General features: G+C 43.4%; 1 protein-coding gene across 1 annotated transcript in view; it reads right to left on the reverse strand.

Annotated features, from left to right (window-relative positions):
* MSH3 (mutS homolog 3) overlaps positions 1-16,543 on the reverse strand; it is an 89,949-nt gene that overhangs the window by 72,308 nt on the left and 1,098 nt on the right. The window contains exons 2-8 of the mRNA XM_069001975.1: positions 15,201-15,324; positions 14,003-14,226; positions 11,464-11,676; positions 9,997-10,113; positions 9,126-9,245; positions 8,449-8,592; positions 7,262-7,428 (exon numbers count right to left, since the gene is read on the reverse strand). Of these exons, the coding sequence (XP_068858076.1) occupies positions 7,262-7,428; positions 8,449-8,592; positions 9,126-9,245; positions 9,997-10,113; positions 11,464-11,676; positions 14,003-14,226; positions 15,201-15,324 (1,109 nt within the window). The remainder of the gene's footprint in view (positions 1-7,261; positions 7,429-8,448; positions 8,593-9,125; positions 9,246-9,996; positions 10,114-11,463; positions 11,677-14,002; positions 14,227-15,200; positions 15,325-16,543) is intronic.

The following is a 16,543-nucleotide window of genomic DNA, read 5'->3' on the forward strand; positions in this document are numbered from 1 at the left end:
TCAGGCTGGATCCAGGCCGGGGATCCAGGGAGAAGCCCTGGGGGGGGGGGCTGTGGGGGAGAGCTGGGACCCCAAACCCTCTGTGCTGAGACCCCAAACCCCCCCAGCTGAACCCCAAACCCCCTGTGCTGGGACCCCAAACCCCCCCAGCTGAACCCCAAACCCCCTGTGCTGGGACCCCAAACCCCCTGAGCTGGGCTGGGACCCCAAACCCCCTGGGCTGGCACCCCAAATCTCCCTGTGCTGGGACCCCAAACCCTCTGTGCTGGGACCCCAAACCCACTGAGCTGGGACCCCAAACCCCCTGGGCTGGGACCCCAAACCCCTGAGCTGGGATCCCAAACCCCCTGGGCTGGGATCCCAAACCCCCTGGGCTGGGACCCCAAACCCCCTGGGCTGGGACCCCTAATCTCCCTGTGCTGGGACCCCAAACCCCTCTGTGCTGGGACCCCAAACCCCTGAGCTGGGACCCCAAACCCCTGAGCTGGAACCCCAAACCCCCTGAGCTGTGCTGGGACCCCAAACCCCTGAGCTGGGACCCCAAACCCCCTGTGCTGGGACCCCAAACCCCCTGTGCTGGGACCCCAAACCCCCTGAGCTGTGCTGGGACCCCAAACCCCCTGATCTGGGACCCCAAACCCCTGAGCTGGGACCCCAAACCCCCTGAGCTGGGACCCCAAACCCCTGATCTGGGACCCCAAACCCCCTGGGCTGGGCTGGGCCCCAGCGTGGGCAGCAGGGCAGGGGGGATTCTGCCCCTCTGCCCCTCAGCTGAGCCCCCACCTGCAGGGCTGCCCCAGCCCTGGGCCCAGCTCAGGAAGGAGCTGGAGCTGCTGCAGCCAGGCCAGGGGAGGCACCAGGATGAGCAGAGGGATGGAGCAGCTCTGCTGGGAGGAAAGGCTGCCAGAGCTGGGCTTGTTCAGCCTGCAGAGGAGAAGCTCTGGGGTGACCTCACTGGGGCCTTGCAGGGCCTGAAGGGGGCCCATAAGGAAGATGGGGACAGAGTTTTTAGCAGGGTCTGTTGAGACAGGGCAAGGGGTGATGCTTTTAAACTAAAAGAGGGTAGGTTTAGACTGGACATCAGGAAGGAGTATTTTACCATGAGGGTAAAACCATGAGGCTGCCCAGGAGGAGGTGGATGCCTCATCCCTGGAAACATTCAAGGTCAGGCTGGACAGGGCTCTGACCTACCTGGTCTACCTGAAGAAGGGGGGTTAGTCTAGACGACCTATAAAAGTCCCTTCCAACCCAAACTCTTCTATGATTATATGAACACCACCTTGCTCTTCACAGTGCTCTCCTGGTTCTTCCTCAAGCCCTGACAAGACCTGTTTAGTAGAAAGGAAAATGCACAGCCACAAAGCAATAGAAGACATGCAGTGAGATGGCATGTGGTTGTCCAGGAAGCTGTCCAGGAAAGTTATCCTTCCTTTTCAGACCCCTGCACTACCCAGGGCATGTCAAAGATGAAGCAGGTTGGAGGGGAGTGACTTGTGCCCTCGTCAGACTCATACCTGCTGCTTTTCTCTCCACCTCAAGGTCCCCTCAGCCACAACTCTGCAGAGGGGGCTGCAGGGACAGGACAGTGCCAAGCTATGAGGAATGCCTGCAATCTTCCTGGAAATGGGGACAAAGACACCCAAGACACATAAGCAGAAGGGCAGAGACAGGAAGAGGTGGCAAAGACTCCAGAAAGCAGAAGCAGAGTTGTGAAACAGCAGGCAGGAGGGGCAAACAGTCATCTTCCACCTGACAGAAGCCAGCCAGACAGGCACAACATAAAACAGGAACAGACTCAAATATATGTGCTAGAAATGGTTTGAAGTACATCCACCTCCCCCTGTAGAAAGTCTTTCACATATACTGAAAGCAAGTATCATACACAAAACCTTTTTGCATCAAAAAATATCGTGCTGCTCAGTAACACAGAGTTAATTACTGCAGCAGTGATTTCAAATTCTCTATTAAGAATCCATAAAATATTCACGTGAATCTTGAACATCTAACAATCATTTGTACTATTCCAAATTCCCAGAGGAGGAGTCCATGCCTAAAGCACACTCCCCACAAGTCTAATTTACCAAAAGCCTCTCACCTCTGCCATACATAGAAAAGAACTTCTGTTCAAAGAGACAAACGTTGTCAGTCAAGCACAAAATTAAACTGCTAAAGACAGCCCAGAAGATAAATCTTGTTCCCTTCTGCAGTTCAGAAGACTAATGGCACATAAAAACCCACTTCAGTTTCATTCTCTTCAAAATTAAGAAAACGAATATATTCTGGGTTTATGAAAAGTAACTAAAGTCATGGCCTTTTTCTCTTCCCCAGCTCAGGAGGGGCTGGGAACCACGACTGCAAGAGCATGACTCTCCTCACTCCATATCAATGCTACCTGCATGTCAAACACACACACAGCCTCAGTCTTCCTCTCTCCATATGGTCTCATTTGCACCACTGCTTAGATTAAACTGCTGAATGTCTAACTCCTGACACTAACCATGAGGGCAGGAGATGGGGGAAGAAGTAATGTCTGAGAAGTTAACACATCCAAGGTGTCCTCAATGCCACTGCTTCACAGGGAAGGAGTTATGTCCTTAGTCAGCTACAAAGATGAATAAATTATGAAAAAGAAGTCCTTCTTAAAACAAAATACTAGAACTTTAACAAATATGCCAACATTCATAGACTGTTAAAAATATTTAAACTTGCATGCCAGTTTCAAGAGCTTAAGAGTCGTTCTCCATTTGAAACTGTGAAAAATCACAGCATATCAATATATACTGAGAGAAAAGAACAAGCAACATCACAACCAGAGAGGACAAAAAAAAGTACCAAAACTTACATGTCACCTCCTGCAGTTTCTGATCTGTCCTGTAATAATAAATCAACTATTTGCCAAAACATGCAAACAAAGGCTTTAAAGTTTTACTTTTTCTGCTTCTGTTTATAAGGTAGGGGGCTTTCTCCTATGTAAGAAGTTAACTTCTTGACACCAAGAAACTGGACAAGCATCAAGCTCAAGATTTAATTGTTCTTCATTTAATAATTGCTATTTCAAATGATGGAGGGGAAAAACAATCCAAAGCCATGAATATTACTAATCAGTGCAAGAATGCCACAAATACAGCAGCTGAACACAGCATGTTTTCTGTGCTGTTTGCAGTCACGTGAGAAATAATGCACCTTCGAACCAGGTGTGAGTCTGGGCAAGTTCATCAGAGCTTCAGCCTGGGGAAATGTACAGAAACACAAGGGCCAGGCAAGGCAAGGCCCACAAAGGCCAGTGTTGCTGTAAAAAGCAATGCTAACACTTTTTATTTGATTTACCATCAGGGTAAGAACAGTGCTCTGCACTGCATTTGGACACATAGCTCTGCAATTGCCTCTTTGTGCCCCTGCAGCAACAGCTCTGCGTGCAAGGGGGGACAGTAATTCCACCCAGAGGATGCCCCAGACTGTGAAGGGCAGGCAGGCAGGCAGGCATGGCAAATAAATACACTTCACACATAAGCAATCTGTCAAACAAGATTTAAGCCCCACATCCCTCACCTGCAATGCCACAGAAGGCAGTATGAATGCCAGTACTGAGAACAGCAATGTCTCATGACAGACAGGATTAAACTGAAAAAAAAACCCCATCCAACAACTCTTTCAGGTTATTGCATGAGGTGGTAATACTGTCATGGAGTTTCTTCCCCTATCCATTCAAAAGGAGAGAGTTCTGCTGTGACCAGTTCAAGCAGCTGGCTGCAGAGACCATGAGCTGGGTTCTCAGCAGTCCAAAACACCTCTTTGGTCAGTAAACATCTGATGCCTCTGGGTTTGTGTTTACAGAAAACAGCTCATGTGCTGGTTTTGTACTTCAGTTGCTTTTTTCTTCCCTGCTGCAAATTTAACTGCTCGTAGCTTCCATTGACAAAACATTCTCAAGATGTTTGTCACAGCTTGCCTTCCACTTTAAAATCCATGGGAATATTACAAGCTATACAAACCATGAAACCACTGGTTTCTATGATCACCAGCCCTTTAGATACTCTTCACTCCTCTGCTCTAAAATTTAATGTGTAATGCTGTTTACTCTCACTGTAACCCTTTGGGCTCTTGTTTTTGCCACTACAACCTTTCCCGTCCTCGCTCACCTACAAACCTCAGGAGCTGAGCTATGTAAATAAATGCACATGCCCTTCATGGAAAAAAACTCCTCAACATTGACTACATGAATGCATCCTCTAATCTCAGCAACCAGTCACATATAAAGACCTACAAAATTAAAAGCACTTTGTACACATTTACAAGTCTGAGTTCATTGCAGCTGAGTTTCTACTTGACTGATGACATAAATCCATAACTGCATCCATGAGAGCAATTAGCACTGAACAGCACCATTGACCAAATGTAATATATCCACTGTAGCTCACTCTAAGAGACCATGCCAGAAGCTAGAGAGGAACACATTGTGGAGACCTCAAGTGATACAGCTAAAACCAGAGGCCACTGCTAAACCAGAGGGTTATCAGCACTGCACTTAGCAGAAAGACCTTGCAATTTTATTTGCAGAGGTCCTGAAACACAATTAAAAACGCTTGAGTTGAACATAATGATGGAGGTTCAGCTCCTTGAGGGACTCTATCATGCCTAGAGAGGGAGGATGGGTTTAGTTCTCCATGGGTTTGAAAGAGGAGGCAATTCCAGGGAACAAACTCCAAGCCAAAGACTACTGCAGTACTCAGGAGAGAGCAGAAACCTGAATCCCATGTTCAGAATCTTAGCGTTACCACAGGGCAACAAGCTGCAGCCTAAACAAAACAGTGCAGACCCAGGTGAAATGCTTTGGGTTAAAAGTTACCCGTGATCGGTGTGTTTTCACATGGTGTCCAAGAATGCTACAGAATGAAACATGGCAAAACAAGGGTAGATGGAAAAAAGAGGAACAACGGAGCACTCCTAAGATGCTCCTAATTTTTCAATGAAACAAGAAAGGGCACATGAGAAGAGCAAAAACATCCCAAAGGAGCCTCAAACACAATGTCAGAAGACCAGTACAGGCCAGGTTTTAAAGCAGCCAACATCTTAAGAAGGGTGGGTGCTGACCCTTGACTAGAAAGAACTTGGAGTACAAAACACTGTGTTCTTCTGAAAAAATGTATGTATTTTCTGAAGGCAAGACTACTTCTTTTATTTTTTTTTTAATTTTTCTAGAAAGAAGGAAACTAAAAAACATGAAAAAATTTTGCTCCAGGCAGGTCAACACTTGCCAACAGATGTTACTAACAGTTTGGGAACAGGACAGTACCCACCAGAACAGCTTGTCCTGAACCAATTTTTGTAACCTACTTTCAACATAAGCTTTGCTTTTGAGGGAAGGCTCTTCACTGGCCTCCAGCTCAGTGTCCTAGAATAGTATTTTCCAGTCATTAAAACCACCGTAGAATAGTAAAGAATAAAAAAAACCTCACAGAAATTGAAGGGAAGCACAGACACTTTCAACTCTTGTCAGTGTAACAGGGCACTAAACCACCTTAGGGCTGCTCTCATAAAGCTGCAGTGATTTACCTCGGCTCAACATTTTATTTTACTCTTTTAGCAGCCATAAGCACAGTCTTTGTGCTGGCCACATCACCTTAGTCACTCAGTGCCAAGTCCTAATATGAAACATCCAACACCAAAACACCCCTGGTGCAATTCCTACACCACACAAAAGGAGTAGAAAGACTTCTCTCTTCTCGTCTCTACTCTCCAAGCTCTAGTCTCCTAGGACTATTTTTCTCTCCCATCTTTACCCTGTTTTTATCATTTCAGTGTTTTTCTGCTGCATCCCTAACACACAAAGAGATGAAGAGCCTTCTTGAACCACAAGAGCTAGTTCCCATGGTTTTAGTTAGAAAGGTCTTCAAAAAATTACGGAAATTAAACTTTTCCCAGTCCATGGAAGATTCTCAACAAGAGGTTTTAGAAGAGAGCTGGTAAAGGATGAAATCACCAGGTACTGGGCCAATAACCAAACCTGGATACTACAGCATGTCAATATGCATGAAAATGAAATTACTGCTGTACAAAAGAAATTGTACAAAAACGAAGCCTAATTAAAAGCACAAGAAAGCAGCATATTGAAATCACTTAAATTACTATGAAATACTTCAGGGCCCTCTAGTGGTTTAATCTCTGGTACGAGAAAAAATCCATGAAGAATTGTTTTTAAAATAAGGCTACTGAGGTGTATTGCAATAATGTGTTCTATTTCTGTCTCTCTCATGTAATTAAGGGCATTTAGGCTGGAAAGCTGCCTAGCAAATTACCAGAAATATGAAAAAACTACAAACTAAACCCTATTCACAAAATCAACTAATGGGTAGCATTTTTTGCCTTCATAAAAACAAGAAGTCACTCATTAACGTTCTCAACTGTGCACAACCAAAAAAACACAAAGAAAAAGGAAAAAAATAAATCACAACCACTCTCCCACATTCGCATCAGAATGACCATTTCATTAAAAATTGAAATGTCAAGCTCTAAACTAGCTCCCTATAGCCCAGAACTGCATTGTTAAAAAGAAAAAAGTGAAAACCCGAAACTTTCTCCCAAAAAATTGCATCTGCAAGATTTCATCCCCTCTTCAGAAGACTGCTTCATCCTTCATCCATCACCCTAAAAATTACGTCCTGTTCCGGTTTTATTACACAGCAAAACTGATACAGAAAACAGGTAACAAATTTCCTCTTGAAAAGCACAAAGAGACCTCAAAGCAAAGAGATGATTAGTCACAAAACTTCCAAGTCTGTACCCAAGACCAAAATGGTGCAATAGGACAAACAGGATGAAATACCAGTTGCAAAGGCTTTCTTCACCTATCTGCATTAATAGAAAATGTAGTTTCATGTCTTTTAGAGACCTCAAAACTATGACAAACAGGAAAAAGAAGCCACATAACACCTCTTTCAGATCTGAAAGGTAAGTGCATGAGCTTGGAAGTTATTCCAACAGATCCTGTGATTAGGAGTGTGGTGGCAGGACTGTGACAATGACAGTGTTTAAGTGCACAAATATTTCACAGGACAGAGAGAAGCCATGGACTTCAGTCTAAATACTCCTTGGGAGCAAGTGCCTAGAATTTGGTGGGATTTGGGAACTCCTCAACCCAGCAGCAAACCACTCTGAAAAAGGCCGTGACAGAACTACACATTCATACCTGCTTCCGGATCCCAGCTCCACCAACGGCTGCAGGGAAGAGAACCCCAAACAACAAAACCCCCACAGAACTTACCTCATGGAGGTTATACTGTGGATGAGCTTTTCAGATTGATCTGACAGCCTGGATGGAAGAATTATTTCAACTGGCTGCAAACGCAGAACCCGACTCTCCAGCTCCGAGCGAGAAGCACAGTCCCGAAAACTGTCAAAAATTACCTCTCCTGTAGTTGGCTGGATCGCCTGCCAAACAAAAATATATACACATATATCCACTGGATATTACATTTTCAGGGGCTGCTTCAGTGGCTCAAACTGTTAAACCAGAAAGAAAATCTACGGTGTACAGCACAAAATTATACAGCACCCACACACACAGTGGAAGTGGCAGATCAAAAAACCTGATTGTGCTTTTTTTCAAACCCATGATAGAACAATAACTCCAAAACACTAACACAACTTTGTTTTGGTAAGTGGCAACAATACCTCACAAATGGAAATGTGCTCTTGTTTTTACCAGTCCAGCACTGTTCAATTTTTAATACCAGACAAATCTATTAACTGAAGCCTGTGAAATGCACCTGTAATTCAAACTGGAATTTGAACACTTGCTCTTGTTGTTCTCTCACAGCTGCAGTGTGACATTCAAACAGAGGCACAATCAACATACTTTTTAATTAATTCATTACCAGCTGACTGGGCATCAGTTATCATTGTGTTTTGCTGGTTAATCAGGACTGGGTTTAATCCTCACCATAAAAGACAATACAAACCTGAAGTGTAAAGGGTAAAAAAATCCTAAGGCTCTTCCTCTAAATAATGGTATTCTGTACAGGAAAAAAGTGCTCACAACCTTTAAAATATTGACCATGAAAGTGTTTAAACACTGAAGTTTGTAAAGCATCTGAACTAATGAATTCCCTCATGTATTTGAGTAAAATATTAATATGTTTTCAAGTGAAACAGCAGCAAAACCAGTTTCATAAATGTTCAACTATCAACTCCATACCTTTTCTGCCATTTTCAAATATAAAGCCATCACAGTTCACACACAGATATCTTACCTAAAGTGCCTTTTTTTTTCAAAAAAAAAAAAAAAACCCAAACAAACAATTCCTACTCCCCTGCAAAACAAAATCTGAAAGACAGAACAGTCATGAATTTAACAAGGCAGCCATCCACCTCCCCAAAAAAACCCAAAATGCACAACAAAACAACCCCACGGAAACCCTAAAATACTGCCTCGCTGAGAAACTAACTTACCATAATGCCTGTAACAATGTCACCTTTCTTCCTGTCTTTCAGGTTGTCTCCATTTTCACAGACACAGAGGAGGTAGTTATCTGGGACATCTGCTGTTACCCCTTCAACATCTACAGAATCATCCAGCTTCAACAAAGGGTTCACATGTAACAAACGTTCAAAAAAATAGTACAGAGATTTGGGTGGATTATCTTTCTAGACCTAAATCTTGTACTCTCAGACATTAATCTAACAGTCTTTTTAGCTCCTGGTATCTAGTATATTAGTTTGTTAGTAAATAGTTAGTTTGAGAAATTCCATTAAAAAAACATGTGGTAGATAAGACAGGATAGAGGAAAACAAAAAATGAAAGAAAAGACATTAAAATCACTGGTTAAAAGATGTTGCTATCCCATTTTTCCATTTTCTAGGCAAGACCTGCAGGACACTGCAGATTTGTAAGTCCACTCTGTGACTTCAGAAAGCAACTAGAGTAAACACAACAAACCTACAGCCCTGAGAAGATTAAACTGGAAAGCCAGCAAGATGTTTTACCACAACAAATACAATTAAAGGAACTTTATTTCCTGCTGCCACTCTTATGTCAACCACTAGCTGCTCATGTTGCATCCTGGTGATAATACTAGAATCAAGGCCTCCCAAAGGTTACTCTGAAACCAAGTTTATTTGAAAAGGATATCTTCTCCAATAAGTGTAGACTTAGTGTAGAGGGCAGTCAGCTTACGGCTGAAGAGAGAGCTTTTATTTTCTCCAGCAGCTTTCAGTGCTGCAGTTTCCATTTGCTTTATTACTCCAACCTACAACCAGACAAAAAAGAAAAAAAGTTAGCTCTCTGGTAATAAATTATTATTTTTATTATTCTATATATCCAGTAATCTTTTAAGATGTGCAAACAACAAATGCATAATTCAAGATGGAATACATAATCTACGGAAAGGGCTCTCACATCAATCCTACTAATGAGATTATAAGGCACTGCTTTTCCTGACCCTTTTCCTACTCCTCACTGCCCTCTCAACTTCCGTACCTGCTTCTTGTCCTATTTTGAAACAATTTAGCTGGAGGTCACTGCTTGTTAGAGAATGGTTGCTGCACCCAATTTAGAATCAACAAGTCCTTTTCTTAGAAAAGGAAGCAGAAAAAGAGGTTATCACCAGAAAGCCACAGAATTATAGGGATACAGAACATGAAGGAACAGAGAAAAAAAAATGGGCTGGGATAAGAAAAACAAGGATGTGAGGAATAACAAAACAGAGAGACTATATGTACATGTCTCCTTTTTAAATGCAAAAGCTTGATACAGAAACACTGAGAAAACTAATTGTTCTGGAACTGTTTCTAAAAAAATGAAGATACTTCTCTGAATCTGCTAGAGGTTCATGAGACCCCCAGCAGAGAGAAACTGAAACAAAAGGAAGTTGGCCATTTCCATAGCAGGAACCAGCGATAACGAGCTGCCCACTTCTCAGCTGAAATCAGGCTCTGGTACAAGCAGTGCAAGCTCTTTCCGAGCTATTCTGTACTCAATCTGACAGAAGTCGGGGTAACCTTGTGTCCCTTGGCTACGAGGCGCCGCACGTGGACGAAGAGCCGGTGGCTGGGAATGCTGGCAGTCATGAAGTTGTGATCCAGGTGACAGTAAATGTTCAGCTCTTTAGCTGCAATCTGCGAGGTGCAACAGAGTCAGCAAACCGGTCACAAAGTAATCTAAGAAGATAAGGATCTTATCTCTATGACAACAATGATGCACAACTACAATTAAAAGCTCAGTGACAAAGGGAAAACATTCCAGGAGAAAGCCTGGAGGGGCCCCTGCACCTTCCTGTGCCGGCACTGCCATAAACAGGGGATTCACTATCACAGGCTGCAGGTGTCAGGTTTTAAGGTCGCACCTTGATCTTTACCACTGTGAGGTAAACCACCCACACTGCACACACAGGGTCTGAAACACAGCTCAACAAAAGGTCAAATGGTTTTCTCGCCACTAAAAACGCAGCCGGAATGGAAGTATTTAGCTTGTGGTCATAAAGATGGGATTAACCTGGCTAATCAACCAAAATACTGAAAAATCAATATTGAACAGCAGTGGGAACCAAACACTTAATAAAAAAGAGTAACAACACTTACTAAAATGTGACATTATCTTGTGTGGTTTCTATTTGTCTTTTTGCTCCTTAGCAAAAAGGCAGGTGATCACTGACCAGAGAATGTGGTGTTAGGCAGGACCTGCAGGCAAACACTGACCAGTCTATCTGAACAGCATATTTCTATTCCTGGACTGTAAGTACACCAGCAAATGAGCAGACAAATTACATGGCACAAATATGATGGGAAAAATTAATTCCCAGTAACCAAGCAACGTTTCTCACTGGTCTGAAGTGTGGAAATAGCACCAAACAAAGGTTGGTAGCAATGACTTTGGGACAGATCATAAGAAAAAGAATTATGAAACATTTATGAACCATCACTTTAAAATTATGTTTGTTATATAGTCCTTTCCAGCTCCTGCAGATCTGCCAAGCACAGGTGCCACATCTGGACATGCATTCAGGATGCTCTCTGCACCCAGGGGAGACCTGATATATTCATCTTTTTCAACACCACTTGCTCCACTGTTTTTCAATCTGAAAAATTCCTAATGTCATACATTAGAGATATACATTACATATATATTATAGTAGAGTTCTGAGCCATGATACATAACTCATCCCTGAAAGTTTTTCAACTTTAACTCTGACAAAAAATTATTCTAGGAACTCACCTTAACTTCTCAACATACAAGACAGCAAGCACTACCATGTGATTACAAAATAATAACTGGCAAAAAAAATGTGTGCATAATGGATAGTCTTCTATATCAGCATGCAGAGATTTTTCATCCCAATTTCAAGTAACAAAACAAAATACCCCACAAAACTTATGCCCCCAGAGAAGCATCCCCTCTGGAAGTGGCCACAGACCTAGGAGGACACCAGCATAATGCAAGTAGCTTTCCATAACCTTGGAAAAAATTACCTCTGCATCTTCTCCAAAGAACCTGTATTTGTATCCACATTCCACACACAAAACAGCATCTTTATACTTTTTCTTCATTTCTATGAATTGGAGTTCTAGTGGAGTGTAAATGCTTTTGGTTCTTTTATTAAGATTTATATCTGAAGAATTTTGAGAATTTTCATAGGACTTAAGGGATGCAGAAAACTGACTAAGATTACATAGTAACTCCTCCTGTAAATAAAAGATGGAAAAGTATAATTAGGAATCATCAAACAAATCAATTGCCCCCCCCCCCCTTGGCTTACACTGACCACAGAGCTAAAGATTGTTCTGGCATTGAAGAGCCCTCAAAGCTGCAGCACAACTACTGAAGCAGGATATACAGAATACAGTATATTTGGAATTAAAAGGAATTAAAAAGCCATGAAAGTCAAAGTTAGTTAGGTGGAATCAGAACACTACTGTACCATAAGCTCTCCAAGCACAGACCAGACAGTGCAGGCTGCAAAGACTGGCCAGTCTAAACTGGCCATATATTGAAATAAGGATGAATTACTGCTCCAGCTTACAGGTGAGAAACTCCAGCACGGAGAGATTTATGATGTTCCAAAAATCCACAGTAAATCAAGAAATGAACCAATGTGAGTCTCAGTTCCCTGTCTCAGCCACCAAAACTGTACTCCTTCTCCAGTCTGCACTGCCTCTCTAAGTTCAGCAAACCTCCCAGAATAACTTAAACACGGAAAATCTATACTACAGTTTCTAAAACCCCTAATGTGAAAGGCTTTGAGCCCACTCTCAATGCAGTTTATAATTTACAATGACATTTTGTAGCCTATTCTTGCCAAGCAACTTCAGCTCTACAACTCTGTGTTGTTCTGTATTGTCAGCAGAGTGATGGGTTCAAAAGTGCAGAGAAAAATGCTGAAAAGTATTTCACTTACAGCGAAGTTACTCCTCACTTATATCACAACATCCAGCACAGATAATACTGGTTCAAAAACAAAAAAATAAGAAGACAACACCCTCCAGAAATATTTAAAGCATATGACTATTCAAAACTTAACTGAGCAGGTTGTGCTATAAATTCTGTATTTGCAAATAAATCCATTAAACTTCCATTTCTACAAAGCGACCCATTCAGATTACAAGAAACAAAGTGAACAGACTGTTCAGTAGCAATGGCACTTCAGAAAAAACACAGAGATTGCTTAAATCATATACTTTGTGTCATGGGAATGTACAAAGAGTGCAGTCAGAGACCAACTGGGGAAAAACAACACTTAGCTGTAACTGCAAAATCCCCACAACTGCACACCATCAAGCAAGAGAACACAGCCCAGCACAAATAAAGCTGCACTACACCCAGAGCTTGGGTGGCCTCAGGAGCTCAGATGTCTCTGCTGCGAAATCCCCAGCCCAAGGACTTGGCAGTCTTCAATCCAAGGTCTGTGACAGCCAAACAAGATGACCTTGTCTCATTTTTACAGGAGATTGTCGTGACAAAGCATCGGGAATAAGGCCATGAAAGAAGGCAAAAGGAGACACAAAAGCAGACTTGTTGAGATGGTTGTTAAATCAGCAGCTGCAGGAAGGTCACTAAGAAAAAAGAAAGACACAAACACCTATAAGGTGCCCAAGGAGGGCAGGCTAGCCCTGGAATCAGTGTTCTGTGTTCTCCAACTCATCACACCTTCATAACCCTCAGTCTCTTGCCACAAAAGAATTCTCTTGCCACAAGCAGCTCAGTGCAGCATTTGGATCCCACACTCACACAAAGCAAACACGCCCAGTGGAAGGTCACAGCCTTCAGGCAGGGCACGTTAAAACCAGCTGTACAGCTTTTCATACAAGCTCCTTCCCCCAAAAAGCCAGATGTACAGCTCCATTAAAGAGCAGTTGCCACAGTAAGCCATGAGCTGCATTCTAGGACCTGAATACATCAAACTGAGCAGGCTGACCCCCAAAACCATTAACTAATGTTAACTAGCCCCATAATTAAAGGGGAATCAAAACACTATTACTCCACTCAAGTCTCTTGACTTGCACCATACATATCCTGATGATAATTTTTCATGTGAGCTACCCCTATCTTCTGCAGATGAAAAAGCAGTGATAGCTTTACTAGTTAGATTTACCAGCAACTGTTTTAAGCCACGTCTCAGTGATAGTCCTAAACAATATTTTTGCAAAGAAAGTCTGTTAGAAATTTGAGAGCCCACATCAAAACCGGCAGAACTGAAAGCAAGCTGAGCCAAGTGCCACTCTGAACATGTGTTATTGGGGCATGACAGCTTCCCCCACAGCCACATGTTACACTGCCAGGGCTTCTGCTCTCTCAGGATGCTGTTGTTCAACGGTATCACTCAAGAGCCAGAACAGCCATCCCACTCACCATGCAAAGAGCAAACATTCATACACAAACACAGGTCTGTAGGGTTCTGCTGCACCATTTCATGTCAGAGCACAGGAACACAAAAGGAAGCTTGTGCCAAGCTTGCTGTTTTAACCCATAACAAGCAATCTACACACACCACAGGACCAAAGCTCTGCGTACCTTCTGTGCGACCTTTGGGCCAGCGTCCCAAGACGGAAGAGGATTTTTCAACTCTGAGTTTCTCCCCGTAACAGTGGGACATTTTTCCGAACTCAGAGAATCTTTCTCCTGAAGGCCATCCTCCCGGACTCTGGTGCACTGCTGGTTTGAATCACTGCAGAATTCTCTCAGCCTGTCCAGAGTTTGCAAACAGATACGGGACTTTTCACACTTCTGAGATTCTTCTTTGGTGAAAATACACAACAAAAACATATTAGCAACATTTTCTAAAAAAGAATGTCTACTAGAAGAACATCAGTAAGCACAGAACACAACCATTTTGCTCCCTGTCTCCCTTCCCCACATTCCCTGTCCTCTCCCACTGCAGTTATTTCTGCCAGCCTGACAGAATCATGCATGTAAACAGCTTGGTTAACTTCCCTGGAAATCCATTATTCCTCACTTGTGTGCTTCTTTCTATGTGGGAAGAGATGCATCATTATTTTTTGGACTGACAACTGCACAGCTACAAGTTAGCCAACAACGCTGGGAACCAAGCACATTTTCTTTCAGTTCATTTTTTAAGCAGACAGTATTGCTTCTTGAGGGTGTCCTAGGGATACTTCAAAGCATCACACCAACAAACTTAATACAGTTCCCACTTTGAAACTTAAGAGGCTAATTCTTTTACTGAAATGTAATGAACTTTACATTCAGTGACTGGTTTTCATACCAGCATTAACTTACTAAATTCTCTGTTCAAGGCCAGATGGAACTCCCGCATTTCCGAGGCAATGGAGCAGCTGCTGTTCCACAGCAAGAGCCCTGCATTGGAACTATTCACTGAGGCAGCCTGCGGGCACACCAGCCACAGACCAGGCTCCACGGAGCTGTTGGTGCCAGCCATGCCTCAGAACAGGCCTAAGACTCTAAAACCAACACAGGAAGGAAAATGCATTTCTGCCTGGACCTCTGGACTTTACTAACTTAAGAACCTGGTTAAAGCTGAGTCAGATGAAGGGGATTTGCAGAGTAACTCTGGACCAAGGCTCAAAGGCCCAGCTTCTGAGCCACAGAAAGGTGCTCATCATGGCTCTTCAAAGACATATCTTATACCCAAGAGATGCATCTTGAAGTTGCTGCCAAAACACTTTCCAAAATTTATGAAAAACTGTTTACTGGCTTTCAATGCTTGAAGGTTTGCTTACAGTCCACTCACTTTTAACCTGAGTCTGGAGTGGGTTACAGATCTCTTCCAGAGTAATCTGTCGTGCCTTGATCTTTTTTTCACAGGGTTCATTGCTTTTGGTAGATGTGCTCCTTTTTGTGCCAAATTCAGAAGCCTGAAACGTAAATTAAACCAGTAAGTTCAGTTACCTTTTCTGTTTGCTGTCCTCTGAAAGAGAATAATGCAACCAGCAACTTCACAAAGAGCTAATGCAAAATAATCCAACCTCCCATCCCTGGAATTGTTCAAGGCCAGGTTGGAGGGGCTTGGAGCATCCTGCTCCTTCAATGTCTTTTGAAATGTGCACTTGGAACACTGTGTAAACAGAAAATTCATCCATTTTGCTGTATCATCATTGATCTATTGCAAGAAGCTTGACTAAATATGAAGAAGTAACTTATAACTCCAACAAAACATCAACACCTTGCACAAAAGCACACAACGGGTTCTTTCAGCAGCTTGCAGCCACATTTCATATGGCAACCTCCGATGGTTTAACCAGGGAATTTCAATTTCCTTAGAACTAAACAGGAACTCCAGCCTCACCAGCTAAGCCCAAAACCTCCACATAAGCACAGCCCACAAGAGTACCAGTTTTCAAGTCCACTGTTAAGTACCACCAGATTAACACTAATGATAAAGTTTTTTCTACAAGGGCAGAAAACCGTAATCACACCTTTCAAAACATATTTGGACCAAAGGTAACCAAGATAGCTGACTTGAGTCACAGGTAGAAAAAGCAAATGCCCTTCCAGGGCCAGAAGAGTCTGGAAACACTAACTACGGGGAGACTGGAAAATACAAACTCAGAACGAAATCCAACTGCAGAGACACAGCCACTTTCTCCCAGCGGTGACACAGGGAGGATCTGGATCATTGCACCTAACAGCACTCGGACCTGGAGTCACCTGAGCTCCAGCCCCTGGGCCAGGAGCTCAGCTCACTGTATGCCAGAGCTGCCCAAGAACTGGGGTTCATTCCTCAGTGTGCCACAAGCCAACAGTGCCACGCGGGAGAGAGACACCGGGCGTTACATCAGCGCTGGCCAGCCCTGGGTGCTCGGTGTGTTCACAGCTCCAGCTCTCCCCACCGCCCTTTCCCTGACGTTATTTACCACAGAAATAATCCAGAGCCGGTAACTTCTCAAGCACTGCCCCCCCATTAGCATTGATTAGGAGCTGCCATCAGGTTCTGTGGCCCCAGCCACCTCTGCACCTGCTCAGGGGCAGTGCCTGCGCCTGGGCCGGGTCTTTCTGAGCTGCAGGCGGGAGGTTTGGTACTGTCATGGACAGGGTTCAGCTGCAGGAGCTGCGGACCCTGAGTATTTTGACAAG

The sequence above is a fragment of the Aphelocoma coerulescens genome (assembly GCF_041296385.1).
Source record: "Aphelocoma coerulescens isolate FSJ_1873_10779 chromosome Z unlocalized genomic scaffold, UR_Acoe_1.0 ChrZ, whole genome shotgun sequence".
NCBI lineage: Eukaryota > Metazoa > Chordata > Aves > Passeriformes > Corvidae > Aphelocoma > Aphelocoma coerulescens.